This window comes from Watersipora subatra, chromosome 2, assembly GCF_963576615.1.
Source record: "Watersipora subatra chromosome 2, tzWatSuba1.1, whole genome shotgun sequence".
Taxonomy (NCBI): domain Eukaryota; kingdom Metazoa; phylum Bryozoa; class Gymnolaemata; order Cheilostomatida; family Watersiporidae; genus Watersipora; species Watersipora subatra.
This window is the reverse complement of record NC_088709.1, coordinates 28,857,983-28,877,100: the sequence shown is the minus strand read 5'-3', so window position 1 is coordinate 28,877,100 and position 19,118 is coordinate 28,857,983. Positions and strand designations below refer to the sequence as shown.

Here is a 19,118-nt window from a genome sequence, read left to right as displayed (position 1 = left end):
ATGGGGGCTAACATTAGGTAGAGCATCTTATATGTGTGTTCCTATTTGGCAAAGTTGGCAATAGGAGTTGTGCTCTCTATTCGAGAAAATAGTCAACTCTCGACTTTTGAGGGTACTAACTGTTTTGGCTTTGCATATCCATTGAGAAACAAATTTGTGACTTTGTACGATCTATCAAAATATCCAGCTATTGTAAAAGAAGTTTAGATTCTGACCAATCTACGACTCAGCCCTGATGGAATCCTAACGCTTTCCTACTGCCACCAACTATATGTGCAGTTTTGCAATAAAAAGTGGTCATTGCTTTGTGTAATATATTTATAAAATGAATATATTTGTACAGAATATTACACGAGTGAGTACAACATCTATATATATATGTCTCAAAGTTTATGTATTCGTCCGTCGTTGTATATGTTCATCTATAGCTATTAAAATCTTGGTATAAAGAATCCATACTGCAGATGGTACGATCTCAGGCTTCCCACTTGCCAGACCAATGCCTTACCAATTCAGCTACACAAGATTGATAGATTCGCTAGGCAATATTTGTCACTATATGGGAGCAAATAGGCAACCGCTTTCTATTACTACGTTGGGTGATGGCGTAACGTCACGGAGAGGGGTAGCTCTTATTAGTAAGCTTACTCAAATTATCCATTGGTGATGTGAAAGGCTATTAGCAAGTGGCCGGCAACTCTCATTACCTCTCATTGTTTATAAGTGGATTTTTAAGACCCGGGCAATGCCGGGTAGCACAGCTAGTCAAATATAAACAGTAGCTCTAAAGCATAATGTTATTAAAAGTTTTGTACTTGGCTATCTTGATCAGGTTAAGGAAATTTGTGTAATTACATGTGAAATACATGTACTATAAAATATTAGCAATAAGTCACTAGTAGATTAATGCAGACATCATCATGGTGAGAACGCATAAAACATGAAATCCTGGTATAGATAGTATTGCTATTGGTTCAACCACTGAGCAATGATTCAATAGAAACAATAAAACTGCTAAAATTCACAAATCAAACTTGGGACAATTTTAACAAGCAGCTGAAACATTGCTAAGACTAGGTGAGAAGTTTGTAAGCATCTACTGCCTGGTACTAGATACAATTTATCTGTTTATTTTTTACTGCATTGTCTTGCTTGCTTTTACTTTTGCTCTCTCTCACTCGCTTTCTCTCTCTCGTTCCCTCTTTCATTTTCTTTTTCATTCTCTCACCCACTGTCCTTATCTATCTCTCTCGCTCACTCTCTCTCACTCTCTCTCTCTCCTCACCCTCACTCCCCTATCTCTTTCCTTCGCACTCTCTCTCTCTCTCTCTCTCTCACTTTTTTCTCTCTCGCTTTCTCTCTCCATGATTTGTTCTTTTTTTCTCTCACTTTCTCTCTCTCACTTTATCTCATTCTTATTTTCTCTTTCAACTATGTGCTCTTTCTCTCTCTTTCTCTCTCTCTCTCTCACTCTCTCTCTCTCTCACTCACTCTCTCTTTCTCTCTCTCTCTCTCTCTCTCTCTCTCTCACTCTCTCTCTCTTTCTCTCTCTCTTTCTCTCTCTCTCTCTCTCTCTCTCTCTTCTCTCTATTCTTCTTCTCCCTTTTCTCTCTCTTTCTCCCTCTTCTCTCTCTTTCTCTCCCTCTTCTTCTTCTTCTTCTCTTACTCTCTCTTTCTCTCACTCTCACTCTTTCACATTGACTTTATATGCAAAAGGGTTGCCCGGGTAATGAAACAGTCTTGGACAGAAAACTGACTTGTATTAAATATATAACATCATTTCCCATTCTAACTTTCAAACTACATATCATGAGAGAAGCATTTTGAGTAGTCAAAAGAAATTAAGAGAGAAAATAAAAACAACTGTAAGGGTTTTTAAACATTGTCAAACAACTAAAACTTTCAAACTTATTATCATGAGGAAAAGGTTTTGTGCAGGACAACTAAGTTAAAAGTAAATAAAACAACTGTAAAGGCTTTCAAACAACCGTATGTTTAAAATTTAATAACTTGAAAGAAGTGTTTCGTTGAAATAAATTAGAAGGAAAAATTAAAATGTAAAGGAGTTTAACTGTAAATGTGAAATCATTAGCAAGTAATGACTGAATAGAGTCTATTTTGCTACGATTACGAGAAAAAATATTTAGTATACAGTTATATGATTTCAGTTCATTTCAGTGTTGGCATGCAAAAATTGGCATGTTAATTTTCGCATGGCAGTGTGAGCATGCGAGAATATTCTAGGCAATAGACGTACATAAAGTGGTATAGAAAAACATAGTCATTATCTAATGCAATCACTTCGTGGTAAAATCATCATCATTAAAAATAGTACCAAAATACTATATTAACCTTAGTAACTATAGGTACCTACAATATATTAACCTTAGTAACTATAGGTATCTATAATATATTAACCTTAGTAACTATAGGTATCTATAAGGACTTTAGTGCATTCTGTGATTATGATCTGCAAGATAATATAACATTACAATGTGCTGAGTATATAGTTGTTACTTTCGAGACAGACGTGTAACTTAATTGCTGAATCTAACTTGAATGAATTTAGTTTACTAAACACGTACTTGAAGGAAGTTTTAGTATGTATTTTAGCAAACTTCAAATTTTTTAACAGAAACCTTATCATTTATACGTTGACGAATCATTTTTATTATAATGGATACCGGATATAACGGATACCGGATATACCGGATAACGGATACGGATAGCTCGATATGGCGAGTTCAGCAACATGTATCTTTTAATAACTTACATAATCAGTATACTAATCACGAAATTTTAAGTTCGAGATAAATTATTGTTGATATGATCGGGTGGAATAAATTAGCCCTAACGAAAAGAAGACAAAAAAGCATCACGTTGCATATGCTTAGGTCCCAAAATATTTCTTAACAGAGGCATCGTAACTCGTAGGCGCATCCCTAAAATAATAGCTATAGCTGAATGCGCATATATACACACAAATACACACACATACACTAACTTTGAGTAATACATATCTATCTATCTATCTATCTATCTATCTATCTATCTATATATATATATATATATATATATATATCTATATATATATATATATATATATATCTATACATCTATATATATATAATAGATGCCTATGGCATATTATCTATTTTATATATATATATATACAAAATATATAATAAAAGAGCAGTGTAAAATTTGATAAAAACTGTATAACTTAGAGTTTCATGCTAAAAAGATGTTAAAATATTTAGCATTCATCAGACACTCATTCTGATTGGTATTATATATATATATATATATATATATATATATATATATATATATATATATATATATATATATATATATATATATACAGTCAAACATGGATAACTCGTCCACGGATAGCTCGAACACATGGTTAATTCGAACATTTCCTTTGGTCCGTTCCCACGTAATGATAAATTGCTATAGATAACTCGAACTCAACACTGTTAATTCGAACTGTTTTTTTTGCCCAACGGCTACCGAAATGGTTGTTATCGCTTTAGAAAATCACTTTATTCAAAGCCATAGAGGTAAACTTCATCTTTTCGTAATTCATAAGCGTCGTTATTACCACCATCGGCAAAATATTTTTGTCAACGACTTTTCTAAAAGTTTGGTGAAATTTGATTTATACTGCGATACGATGAATAGCACGGGCCAGCCGGGTCACGCGCGCAAGGATTTTCGCCACGCACATACAAAACAAAAATCGCATGTTGTTTTGTATGTGCGTGGCGAAAATCCTTGAGTGCGTGACCCGGCTAGCCCGTGATGAATAGTTTTCCGACGTTGATTCCGTGTTGAATCAACGTCGGAATGTTGAATGTTTAAAACGTCTTAAAAAATGTTGTAATTAAACGTATACGTTGTCTGAGCTACAAAAACTATTCATCGTTTGACCTGAACACAGAATACGTGTGTACATTCAATAAGTATCTATTAAAAAAGCGTGAGTGATATAGAATGTACCGTAAAACCTCGTAAAACTTCTAATTGAACTGCCTCGGAGTGTTGTTCTTAACGAATCCCAGGTAAAGTAAGGTAATCTGCATAAACTTCAAGAAAAAACGGCAAAATTGATCGTGGGTAAAACCCCAAAAGAAAAAAATGTCTTTTCTTTTGAGCATTTCAACAACGATCAAGTTTTGCCAATGTCAATCTGAAAAACGTCCTGGCAATAACATCACCTCAAACAACAAACCAATCTCAAGTGATAGAAAAATCTCTATACTTTTTCATGAAAACGTTTTAAACTTTACATTAGAAGCATTTAATTTGAAACAAGCCATTTGTGCTTTTGATTTATATTATAGTTTGTATATGTACATGTATCTACTAATAAATAAGTAAATATATGGACTTGTGACAGTGCTCTGATAACTTGAACGCTCTGATAATTCGAACACTTTTGCTCGGTCCCTTGAAGTTCGAGTTATCCATGTTTGACTGTATATATATATATATATATATATATATATAGCATCCAATATATATATATATATATATATATTGGATAATAGTAGCGCTGCCATCTAGCCAAGCTGGAAGTAGACCCTATATAACTTAGAATGAGTGCATTTGCTACCGTAGCCCTGACAGTGTGATCAATATACATTCTCATATCACAAAATATTCTTGACTACGAAACTTTACTGTATCAATTACATCTCATTCAATAGTACAATTCTAAAGTTAGTTATTGTTTGAATGTTTGAACAAGAATATGTAATCTGTTTAAGTACACAAGTTTCTTAGCAACATCAGCATTAAGCAAAAGGCAACGTATTGTTTTTTAGAATAGACTAGAGGCATAGGAACACTCAATAGCTCAAAGATTTGAGAGTACTCAAAGTAGCGTTGAAAAGATCGGAAGCAAAATGGCAGACAAATCAGGTATAAATGACACAAATTTATAGTAGAATAGATAAAGATAGTTTTTGAGTTATTTGTTACCAAGCTTGGTAACTCTTACTTTAGAATAATACTATGGCAATAGTAATGAATTCTTAGATGTCACTGTGACTTTCTGCTTTGCATGATACAGGGTCACCTAGCACAGAAGATGGTAAGTAATCACGCATTGTTTGAAGCACTTCAAACTGATTGGCCAGCCTTTGTTGAGTTAAAGTTTTATCAGTCCACCTCATCGACAGTAACGGCTTCAAATGCTTTGTAACGCTTCTTGTCTAATCAAGAAACCACTTTGAGTCGTCACAAACACTCCGACATTTAAGCAGCTAATTTGGAATTATAGTAATATTTACTTTAATAAGAGCTCTGTCTGTCTGTCTGTCTGTCTGTCTGTCTAAAGGCACGGGTGGAGGTTGGGCAAAAAAGTAGCCTTGCATAAGATTTGAACTTCAGTTTTTGGCTTAGCAGTTCAGCACACTACCCTCTGTGCCACTATAGCACCTTTAAATATTTTTACATATAGCTATTACACATGACGATCTCTCACGGTGCACTAAACTACTATCATACTAGTTCCTAAGGATGAACTTAATAATCAAATTTTAGTAAATTTTAACAGAAAGTATCGAAATTTTTCTATTATTTGCGATTGTTTTTGATGCTCGAGGTGATCTGATTGCCAGGATGTTTTAAGATTAAAATTTACAAAACTTGGTTGCAGTTACAACATTCAGATCAAGGAAAAGTGTGATTATGGCAGTTATAGTTTCAAAGAGACCGACAGAATAAAGACCCGGAAATGCTGCCACTTGAACACAATAGCCGATATCAGCTATAGCACCGATAACGGCTAGTGAAGTCATCTTATACGTGTTTTTCTTCTGAGCATTTTAATCGTGATCATGTTTTATCAATTTTAATCTTAAGCCAAAATGCTTACATCTTGGCTGTCGGATCACCTCAAACATCAAAAATAATCACAAATGGTAAGAAAGTACCAATATTTACTCAGATAAAATCTACTAAACATTAATTTTGTGCAAGTTTATCCTTGTTATATATGCAAGTAAGCAGACTTAATCCAGTTGTTATATATGCAAGTAAGCAGACTTAATCCAGTTGTTATATATGCAAGTAAGCAGACTTAATCCAGTTGTTATATATGCAAGTAAGCAGACTTAATCCAGTTGTTATATATGCAAGTAAGCAGACTTAATCCAGTTGTTATATATGCAAGTAAGCAGACTTAATCCAGTTGTTATATATGCAAGTAAGCAGACTTAATCCAGTTGTTATATATGCAAGTAAGCAGACTTAATCCAGTTGTTATATATGCAAGTAAGCAGACTTAATCCAGTTGTTATATATGCAAGTAAGCAGACTTAATCCAGTTGTTATATATGCAAGTAAGCAGACTTAATCCAGTTGTTATATATGCAAGTAAGCAGACTTAATCCAGTTGCTTTGCAATCATTAATAATATACTTGATGCAGTTTAATAGAATTGTGCTATCAAAACTGAGATACGTGTATAAAAGAGTTAATTGATTTTAACACTAAGATATGACTATAGCTACTGTTTTGGTCTTCTTACTTGACTAGGTGACAAACCTCAAGCCTGTTGTGCGCTGGTCACTATAGGTATCTTTTGCTGCCAGTTATTTGCTGATGGATTTGTAACGTTACCAGTGGCAACATCAGCAGATACCTGTCAGGTAGTAGCAGTAAAAGGGAATATACAGAGGGATGCAAATAGCTGTGACAGTTTAATAATTGCTAGTTCTTGTGAGATTTATTGATGACTAGCTTGGAGCCATGAATTGCCCGATATTTCTTTCATTTTCCAATCAAATAGCTTGACGCACCCATATAAATTTTCAATGCAAATTGCTACACTGCTGTCATGACAACAATTCATGAATACGTCCACTGAGGGCAATTCATGGGTTCATGCATTCTGAATTCATGCATTCTTGAGTTACCAATCAGAAGGCTGGTTATCAGGAACCCAACACAGTGTTCAAACCAAATATTTTCAACAACCTGGTGGATGAAATGAAGCGAATGGATATGAAGGTTGAATAAAATCGGCAAAATGTTCCGCGAAACCGCCGAACATTTACGCAGACTAAAAAACACGAACTCACATGTACACAGGCTCCCATATGTGCGCATACACGCATACACATTGAAAAAAATGCAAGTTATTAGTTAATTATGTTGCCTGACAGAATAAAACCATTTACTCCTGGTATTTGACTTAAAAGGCTAGAAAATGTTGGTGCTTGTATTTTGGACTCCAACTTGCATAAATATTTGGTTCTTGGAGCTTATGAAGTGTAAACAGCACTGCATGTAACAGCAGCACTACATGTAACAGCAGCACTACATATAACAGCAGCACTACATGTAACAGCAGCACTACATGTAACAGCAGCATTACATGTAACAGCAGCACTGCATGTAACAGCAGCACTACATGTAACAGCAGCACTACATGTAACAGCAGCACTACATGTAACAGCAGCACTACATGTAACAGCAGCACTGCATGTAACAGCAGCACTACATGTAACAGCAGCACTACATGTAACAGCAGCACTACATGTAACAGCAGCACTACATGTAACAGCAGCACTACATGTAACAGCAGCACTACATGTAACAGCAGCACTACATGTAACAGCAGCACTACATGTAACAGCAGCACTACATGTAACAGCAGCACTACATGTAACAGCAGCACTACATGTAACAGCAGCACTAACATTAATGACCGCACTAACATCAATGACAGCACTAACATTAATGACAGCACTAACATCAATGACAGCACTAACATCAATGACAGCACTAACATCAATGACAGCACTAACATTAATGACAGCACTAACATCAATGACAGCACTAACATCAATGACAGCACTAACATTAATGACAGCACTAACATCAATGACAGCACTAACATTAATGACAGCACTAACATCAATGACAGCACTAACATCAATGACAGCACTAACATCAATGACAGCACTAACATTAATGACAGCACTAACATCAATGACAGCACTAACATCAATGACAGCACTAACATCAATGACAGCACTAACATTAATGACAGCACTAACATCAATGACAGCACTAACATTAATGACAGCACTAACATCAATGACAGCACTAACATTAATGACAGCACTAACATCAATGACAGCACTAACATTAATGACAGCACTAACATCAATGACAGCACTAACATTAATGACAGTACTAACATCAATGACAGCACTAACATCAATGACAGCACTAACATCAATGACAGCACTAACATCAATGACAGCACTAACATCAATGACAGCACTAACATCAATGACAGCACTAACACCAATGACAGCACTAACATTAATGACAGCACTAACACCAATGACCGCACTAACATTAATGACAGCACTAACATCAATGACAGCACTAACATCAATGACTGCACTAACATCAATGGCAGCACTAACACCAATGACATCACTAACACCACTGACAGCACTAACATCAATGACAGCACTAACACCAATGACAGCACTAACATTAATGACAGCACTAACATCAATGACAGCACTAACATCAATGACAGCACTAACATCAATGGCAGCACTAACATCAATGACATCACTAACACCAATGACAGCACTAACATTAATGACAGCACTAACATCAATGACAGCACTAACATCAATGACAGCACTAACATCAATGACAGCACTAACACCAATGACAGCACTAACATCAATGACATCACTAACATCAATGGCAGCACTAATGGCAGCACTAACATCAATGGCAGCACTAACATCATTGGCAGCACTAATGGCATTCCATAAATAGTAGCCAGTGCAATGTGCACATATATATATTATTCAGATTGTATCGGTAATGTTGAAGCTGGTATTATATACTATTTATTACAATTATTGGAAACTAAACTAAAATCACACATATAGAGTAACTATTTTGAAAACATCTAACTTCTATTGTCAGCAGTTCACTGACGATTCGCTGCTTAGGTTACCGTTTTGATGACATTGATCTGTTTTTATACACCATGAGCATCTTTACTTTGTCATCGACCTAGATAATCCAGCTCTAGAATTGGACTGTTAGATAAGGAGTTGAGTCGTATCAAAACATTGGATTCTGATGACCATACAATGATCTAAAATTCACTTGAAGAAATCTTGTACAAAGATTTATGTGTATTTTAAGACAATGACCAAGCACAGCTGATACACACTGGCCAATCAACTAGTGTGGCTCCGCAGGAAAATCCATCACCTTCGAGCTACGCTCTTCAACCAGGCCAGCCACCTCAAACCAGCTACGCACCTCAGCCAACCACTGCGGCCCAACAAGGTATACAAACATCAGTGTCCACAAACTGGAGACAACAGAAGCCAAGTGTGCTAGAATTTAAAAGAAAATTTATAGAATAGTTCTAGGGCTAGTTAGCAAGAAATATTTAAATGCATTAACGATTAACTTACGCAAAATTTTAGTTTATGTTATCAGAAAGTATCGGTATTTTTTGATCATTTGCAATTGTTTTTGATGTTTGAGGTGATCTGATTGCCAAGATGCTTCCATATTAAAAAAGAAAAAAGTTGATCATGGTTCAAACGCTCAGAAGAAAAGCATGCGTGAAATGATGTCACTAGTTGCTATAGTTGCTATAGTTGATATCAGCTATTGTGTTCAAGTTGCAGCATTACGCGTCTCTATTCTATCAGTCTCGTTGCGACTATAAAACGACATAATCGCACTTTCACTTGATTTGAGGATTTTAATTGCGATCAAATTTTATTGATTTTAATCTTGAAACATCCCGGCAATCAGATCACATCAATTATCAAAAAGCAATCGTAAATGATAGACAAACACCGATATTTTCTGGTGAAATCTACAAAAATTTTGTGTAAACTTATTTGTCAAGCTGCAAGATTTCAAAGAATAAAAACAGAATCATAATGTTATATAGTTTAACATCGTATAACAATATTAACAGTATAACTAGTGATGTGACTACAATGATAATGGTAGCTGTAATATGACGTATCTTGTACTTAGCATATTTGATATCTATTAAATAATACTTTTTAATTTACACTTTTTTAATTACCAAGTTCTCCATAATTTAAATATTGAACGCTGCCAATTGTTATTGCCATTTTCATAACTATCATTTTAAACTTTGCTCTGATGACAGTTTTGACGCAGAACTGTAGGGGAAGTTTTTTTTATGTTAGGGAAAGCTAAAATGACCCACTTCTCTAAGCGCATAATCAATACTATTGATTCCTTTAGTTCAGTCTTCCATCAGGTCTCTGTTCGGTATCAATTTTTCTGCAATTATGAGTGAGAGCTCTTGTTTTTCTACCTTTTGTTCTTACAGTGAAGTGTAAATAATATAATATAATGTAAATATTAAAACTGAAATAAACACAAGTTGTTCCAGATTTATAGTTTCTATATATTCCAACATGGAGGGGTTTGCTTCAGGTCAATTATATGTAGAAGTCATTGTAGGTAAGGTCTTCCTTGCTTCCTAAAGATTTGAATATAGAGTTATAAACTATAGCACTGACAGGAGTTACTCTCCAATTGGTTTATAACTGGAATGTCACATTTTTGTTGATTTGTCATCATAATGATGCCTAGACTCACATAAAGGAATTAACGGTAAAACAAAACATATGACGAAAAAAACTTACAATTATAGTATCGTGACGGAGAGCTGTAGCGTATTTGCTCCCATCTAGCAACATATCTCACCTAATAAATCCACCAAGCTTGTGTGGCTGAATTGGTAAGGCATCGGACTGGTGAACTAGAAGATCTGAGATCAAATCTTTTGCGATATGGATTATTTATTCCAAGATATTAATAGCAATAGCTGGACAAACACAGACACATATACACATACTTTGAGAAATATATATATAGATAATAATGGTAATATAATCCTTAACTTAATTTAATAGCATTTTTAGCCTGAATGAGCTGAAGAAAATCAGTACATATTTTTTGTAAACCTAAAACAATTAGTAAATGATTTCATTGCTGATGTGTATTATTACGTAACCTAAGATGGTTGCCAGTTAACACCTTGGAATGTGGTCCTTTTTAGAAAATTTGTTAACGTATGTCTAGAAGCGTGATGTTTGATTAAAAATTCCCCATATTGAAAAGGCTCAAATATTATTAATTTAACCTAATGTGCCAGTAAAATCTATCAATCAAGTCATCATAACACAAAAATTGTTTCATTCAAGTGCTTGCTAAAATTAACATAAGCTTCCTGTTGGTTAAAAATGACCTGATGCATAATTTTTGTCAATTTTTTCAAAAAGTATCAATATTTTCTATCATTTGCAATTGTTTTTGATTATTGATGTGATCTGATTGCCAAGATTGATAAAACTTGACTGCAATTGAGGCGATCAAGAGAAAGGACATGCGACATGCCGTCACTACATTTAGTTGTTATGGTTACTATAGTTAATATCAACTATTGCCTTCATGTTGAAGCCTTACACGTCTCTATTCTGTCGACCTTTTTGCACTTATAGATGTCATAATCAAACTTTCATTTGATTTGAGCATTTTAATCATGATAAAGTTCTTATCGATTTTAAAATCTTAAAATATCTCAACAATCAGATCACTTCAAACATACAAAACAATCACAAATGATAAAAAAAACAACTTTAAAATAACTATTTTGAAAACATCTAACTTCTATTGTCGGCGGTTCACTGACGATTCGCTGCTTAGGTTACGATTTTGATGACATTGATCTGTTTTAAACACCATAAGCGTCTTTACTTTGTCATCGACCTAGATAATCAAGCTCTAGAAGGGGGCAGTTAGATAAGGAGTTGAGTTGTATTCAAACATCGGATTCTGATGATCATAAAATTATTTAAAATTCACTTGAAGAATTCTTGTACAAAGATTTATGTGTATTTTAAGACAATGACCAGGCACAGCTGATACACAATGGCCAATCAACTAGTGTGGCACCACAGGAAAATCCATCTCCTTCGTGCTACGCTCCTCAACCAGGCCAGCCACCTCAAACCATCTACCCGCCTCAGCCGATCACTACGGCCCAACAAGGTATACAAACATCAGTATCTAGAAACTGAAGATAACAACCCTAAAGTAAATTACCTTGAATTTAAAAGGAAAATATATGGAATAATTTTTGGGTCAGCTGGCAGGAAATACCTAAATATGTTAGTGATGAACTTACACACAAATTTAGTATATTTTATAAAAAAATATTTTGATTTTTCGATCATTTTTTCGATTTTTTCGATTTTCGAGGTATTTTTCGATCATTTGCAATTGTTTTTGGTGTTTGAGGTGATCTGACTTGATTATGGTTCAAATGCTCAGAAGAGAAGCATGTAAAAAATGATGTCACTAGATGTTATGATTTCTATAGTTGATATCAGATATTGCATTCAAATTGCAGTGTTACTCGTCTCTACTCTGTTAGTCTCTTTGCAACTATAGATGTCGTAATCGCACTTTTAATTGGTCTGAGCATTTTAAACACAATCAAGTTTTGTAGAACAAAAGTTTTGACGCAAAACCTCAGGGGAAAGTTTTCTTGTTTTATATTAGGGAATGCTAAAACAACACGCTACTCTAAGTGCATAATCAATACTATTGATTCCTTTTGGTCAGCCTTTCATCAGATCTCTGCTTGGTATCAATTTCTTTGCAATTATGAGTAGAAGCTTTTGTGTTTCTACCTTTTGTTCTAACAGTGAAGTGTAAATAAAATAATATAATGTAAATATTAAAACTGAAATAAATACAAGTTGTTCCAGTTTTATAGTTTCTATATTCCAACAAGGAGGGGTTTCGCTTCATGTCAATTATATGTAGAAAGGTATTTCTTGATTCCTAAAGATTTGAATATAGACTATTATAGCACTGACAAGAGTTACTTTCCAATTGGTTTATAACTGGAATGTAACGTTTGGTTGATTTTTTATCATAATGATGCGTAGACTCACATAAAGAAATAAACGGTAAAACAAAACATATGCTGAAAAAGCTTACAATTACATTCATACAAAGCTTGTTGTACAATTGTGCCCAAGGTGTGTATGAGCAATCCCTTGATTTGCCAAAGGATAATTTGAGTAAGCTTACTAATAAGAGCTACTGCTTCTTATGACGTTACGCCATCACATTGGGTCATGATGGAGAGTAGTAGCATATTTGCTGTCATATAGCGACATACATTGCCTAATGAAGTCATCAAGCTCGCATGCCTGAATTGGTAAGGCATCGGACTGGCGAACCGGAGGGTCCGAAATCAAATCTTCTGCGATACGTATTATTTATTCCAAGATATTAAAATAGCTATAGCTGAACAAACACAGACACATATACCCAAACTGTGAGAAATATATACATGCATATAGATAATAATGGTAATACAATTTAATATAATCCTAAATATGATAGAATTTTTAACCTGAATGAGCTGAAGAAAATCTGTACACATTTGTTGTAAATCTAAATAAATTAGTAAATGGTTTCGTGGTTTAGTTTTGGTCAAATGTGTCTTATTACGTAACCTAAGATGGTTGCCAGTTAACAACTTGGAATGTGGTTCTATTAAAAAGACTCAAATATTATTAATTTAACCTAATGTGCCGGTAAAATCTATGAATCAAGTCATCATAACACGAAAATTGTTTTATTTAAGTGTTTTCTAAAATTAACATAAGCTTCCTGTCGGTTAAAAATGAACTTACGCATAATTTTTGTAGATTTTATCAGAAAGTATTTTTCTATCGTTAGTGATTGTTTTTGATGTTTGATGTGATCTGACTGACAGGATGTTTCAAGATTAAAATTGATTAAACTTTACTGGGATTAAAACGCTCAGGAGAAAGGAGGTGCGAAATGGCGTCACTACATGTAGTTGTTAACGTTACAATAGTTGGTATCAGCTATTGCGTTCAAGTTGAAGCCTTACACGCCTCTATTCTGTTGGTCATTTTGCACTTATAAATGTCATAATCACACTTTCATTTGATTTGAGCGTTTTAATCATGATAAAGTTTTTATCGATTTTAAAATCTTAAAACATCTCGGCAATCTGATCATCTCAAACATCAAAAACAATCACAAATGATAAAAAATATATGCTTTCGGGTAAAATCTACTTTCACAAAAAATTGTAAAAATTAAGCTTTATTATTAATACAGTGATAGTAGTTTTATAGCTATCAACAGTTAGCTGGAACGTGACAAAAGCCCTATTTAATATCCTTTGATCAGAGTTATTTTTGATACGAAGTTTCTTGAAAATAATTTTGAAATGATTGAGACTGCTTGCCGTTTTATTATCACAAAATATTTACGTTTATAAAAATAAGGACTTATTACAACATAGCCTTTATAAGGAAACAATCATTTTAGAATATGTGACAAGCATTCATAACACTTTAAGAAGCCTGATTATCAGTATGAGGCAATAGTTCTTGCATAATTAATATACAGCTACAAACTACAGAAATGTCTTATCAGCAAACATTGAGTTTAGTTTAATTTCGACGCAGCTGCTACTCATTGCCATTTTAGTATCACTTCCTTGCGTGTAAACAGCCCCAAGAAGGAACAGTAGGTAATTTATACTCTCTTACTGTACAATGTGACTTCATGGTTATTTTTGTATGCACGTATAGCTTTTTAATGAAAGTGGTAATCATCAACAAAACTATGTTTTTGTTATGTGACAAAGGAAATAAAGAACACACAAACTGAGAATTATTGAGTGCATTGATAAAACATATTGAAAAGTTCTGAAATAACAGAAAGTTCATAAATTGAAAAATATGATGGTAGATGTGGTATGTTTATGTCACGGAATAGAGAACGAAGTTTGTCATACGTTAAGAAGAATAAATACAAGCATTCTGGGCATAGTGTGTGAAGGATCCTACAGCCTGCAATGCCAACACAGAAATGAGAAAGTTTGAGATAAGGCAAAAATGTTCAAAAACTTTGTGATGTGTCGAAGTATAATAGGCTGGAATGAGTGACCGATGGTATGCAAAGTATTAGTATAGATTTCTGTAAGAGGAATATCCTTTTCTGCTGTTGATATGGTGAGATGGAAAAATATATATCAACGACTGATTGGATGAAAATGCACAGAATTAAAAAAAATTACTAAAAACAGTAAAACAACTGTTCATTAATAAAAAATAGTTTATTACCTTGTTTTACAAAACTGAGGGTGCACAATATATATGCATCTATAAGTATATAAAATATAATATATAATAATATATAATATATATACATCTATAAGTATATAAAATATAATATATAATAATATATAATATATATACATCTATAAATATATAAAATATAATATATAATAATATATAATATATATACATCTATAAGTATATAAAATATAATATATAATAATATATAATATATATACATCTATAAATATATAAAATATAATATATAATAATATATAATATATATACATCTATAAATATATAAAATTAAGTAAGATGAAAGTTTAAGTTCCGTTTAAAACATTTTTATTACTAGTAGTTTCATATTGCAAAGCAATAATCATCAGGTACAATGTATAAAATTGCCAACACTAAAGGCGTCGTGTATATATAGGTTGAAATAAAAGCATAGTTGTTAAAAATAGCAAGCATTGCGAGGATGTACAATGTAATGAGACAAAGCTTAACAATTTTGGTGTTAGAGTTAAGTTTTATAATTAATCAGAAGGAATCTGTCAGCATGTCTACATGTTGATACAAGCTCACACCTTTTGTTCAATGTAGCGGTTTCACGTCTGCATATGATGTAAAATTTCTCATATAGACATAGATTACATCTTCCTGTTGTCTTATTATATGATGGTTTTCTTCTCACTATCTCCTACTTGATATTATAATTTATGTTTTGTCCTTCAATGTCCATATATACTTACTTAGCCTAGTGCTTGATCTTTTACACATGTTTCTATCGGTTGACAAATGGTTGTGATATCATTGTTTAAATGGAATATCCGTCAAACCCATGTAATGCTCATCTCATGAGCTATTTTTGGTGGTGACTGTTGCTCTGTATATGATAGACTTGCTCAAGCACTTTCCTTGTAGTGGGCAGCTACTACTATCTCGGCAGTTGCAGTCTCTCAATTCTGTATTTATTTGCGTACTGTTATGGCGCTGCAGTAGTCTAGTGTTATGAGCACTGATGATATTGCTCACATTTTTTATGCAGCTGTAACTAATTTTAACGGATTTTCTATCGAAATTTTTATGTAAAATATGGAATTTTTTGCAAACTTTATGTCTAAAGTATGAAAAAATGTTTTACCGATGTTAGTTGCTACATTCTTGTTGAAAGGTGGATTACACCGTAATAAAGTACTATGGTCGATAACACCTTTGATCAAGATGTCTTATGTAGTTCAGTGATAAAGTGTGTGGATAAAAAACTTGTGGATACATTCATTGTGAGTTCTAATCCATCAGAATGCGGAATTCCATTTCCAAAGTTTTAATAGCTATAGCTGGACACTCAAACATACCCGCATACACACATGCGACCAACTTTAATAAATATGTATAGATATATTTATATTTATTAAATATATACAAATATATTATATAATGAACATATTAATAATTACAGTATTGAAATGATTAATAACATATTATTAATTAAGTATATATATGATATACATGTATAATGAATATATAAAATATATTCATTATGCATATATTTATGTTCATTAAAGGTTGGCTTGCAACAAAATTCACATTACAGTTATTTGATATCAAAAGATTCACCATGTCTCACTCTGCTGTGTTGTAGGTGCAAAATATGTGGAAATGTGATTACAAGCTTTTAAAAGATAAAAGCGAACAGTTAATCGCAGCCACACGAGACCACCGTAGTTAAGATTCTCTTTCTAAAACGGCTCAAATGTGACGTAGTTGTGAGAGATGGTTTCTGTTTACCTTTTTATGCAACCTTATTCGTCGAAATATTTTCATAAATATACTTCACGCATTCAATAAAACCATGTCTATTGTTCTTACGCGTCTGTTTTATTGTCGTTGTAATGCCGTCACTTTTAGCACTGATATCTTATAACTTGCCGTAAAAAATTCATGTAATTTTTTAACCTCACCTCGAAGGAGTACATATCATTGTCTGATAATCAAGACGAGCTTGTTGGTCGCTTGTGATAATCGAAAAGTGCTGCAAAAATTATTTGTGAAGTGTTGGGTCATATGATCAGATTACGACTAGACGATTAGCTCAAACCGAAACAAAACTGTAAAGTAGCGAGCATCTATATTTGATACAGGGTCTTCGGTAAAACCCGAAGTGTTTGTCATAAACTAGTGCTACGATAAGTTTCATACTGAGCTTTGTATTGGCCTTTCAATTCACGTGAGAACATCACGTGACAAGACAATAACCAAACGGTAATGACTACCTCAGATAAATAAACAGATTCTAATCTACGGTGGCTTTTCGTTTTTGAGCTTTAAGAGCTTGTAATCACATTTCCACATATTTGGCACCTACAACACAACAGAGTAAGACATGGTGAATCTTTTGATACCAAATAACTGTAATGTGAATTTTGTTGCAGGTCAACCTTTTTATATATATTTCACATTATGTTAAATAAGTTACCTTTGATCTCTCATTTTACTGGAAGCATCAAATTATGAGATAGACATTTGGTAAAAATTGTGTGTCTGCTACAAACTAATTTCAAGAATATGCTAAATGTTCATAAATGTTGTGCTTCCAAGTGTTGTCAAGTGCCATCAAGTGTCTGTATAACTGTGGCAGTTGTATTTGCATAGATTAGAATAGATATAGCTTATTCACTTTTTTATTATTATTACGAATGTTTTTTTTTAATTACTTTTAGTAAATATGAGTTATTTATTTACAGTAAACAGATATGAGTTATTACAGAAAACAGATATATGTTACTACTGTAAACAGACACGAGTTATTACAGTAAACAGCTATCAGTTATTACAGTAAACAGCTATCAGTTATTACAGTAAACAGATATCAGTTATTACAGTAAACAGATATCAGTTATTACAGTAAACAGATATGAACTATCACAGTAAACAAATATGAGCGATTACAATGAACAGATATGAGCTACTACAGTAAACAGATTTAAGTTATTACAGTAAACAACTACGAAAAAATACAGTAAACAGATATCAGCTATTACAGTAAACAGGTAGGAGTTATTACAGTAAACATATTTGAGCTGTTACAGTTAACAGATATGAGTTATTACAGTAAACAGATATGATCTATTACAGTAAACAGATATGATCTATTACAGTAAACAGATATGAGTTGTTACAGTAAACAGACACGAGTGATTACAGTAAACAGATATGAGTTATTACAGTAAACAGATATGATCTATTACAGTAAACAGATATGATCTATTACAGTAAACAGATATGAGTTATTACAGTAAACAGATATGAGTTGTTACAGTAAACAGATATGAATCATTGCGGTAAACGTATATGAGTTATTACAGTAAAAAGTTATGAGTTATCACAGTAAACAGATATGAGCTATTGTGGTACACAGCTACGAGTTATTACAGTAAACAGTTATGAGTTGTTACAGTGAACAGAAATTACAGTTACAGAGGATTCAGTTAAATTTTCATTATTGTTACCACTTTTATTATTATTATTTTTTCTTTTCATGAACCACTATTGTTATAATACACTAAATGATTGAGTGTATGTGTTATTAATGTAAATAGTGAGATCTAACAAATAAAATTTTGTAATATCAGCTGCTGTACCACAAAAGGTGATGATGGGTACAAGGATAACTGTATTTGCAATATGATATCTCTTCTTATTGTACTTGATCTCTCTTAAAATTATTCTTTTCAGCTTGCATATGTTTTACAGTCATACTTCGACTTACGAGCTTAATGCGTTCCGAGACTGAGCTCGTATGTTAATTTACTCGCATGTTGGTGCAATTTATTTATATATAGAATCATTAAATATATATCGATTGGTTTCCATACTTTA

The 19,118-nt window shown here is 33.1% G+C and overlaps 1 protein-coding gene across 1 annotated transcript in view; it reads left to right on the top strand.

Annotated features, from left to right (window-relative positions):
* LOC137388105 (dentin sialophosphoprotein-like) overlaps positions 1-19,118 on the top strand; it is a 39,264-nt gene continuing 20,146 nt past the window's right edge. Inside the window, exons 1-4 of the mRNA XM_068074617.1 lie at positions 1-17; positions 7,745-8,808; positions 9,202-9,348; positions 11,965-12,111. Coding sequence (XP_067930718.1) covers positions 1-17; positions 7,745-8,808; positions 9,202-9,348; positions 11,965-12,111 — 1,375 coding nt within the window. The remainder of the gene's footprint in view (positions 18-7,744; positions 8,809-9,201; positions 9,349-11,964; positions 12,112-19,118) is intronic.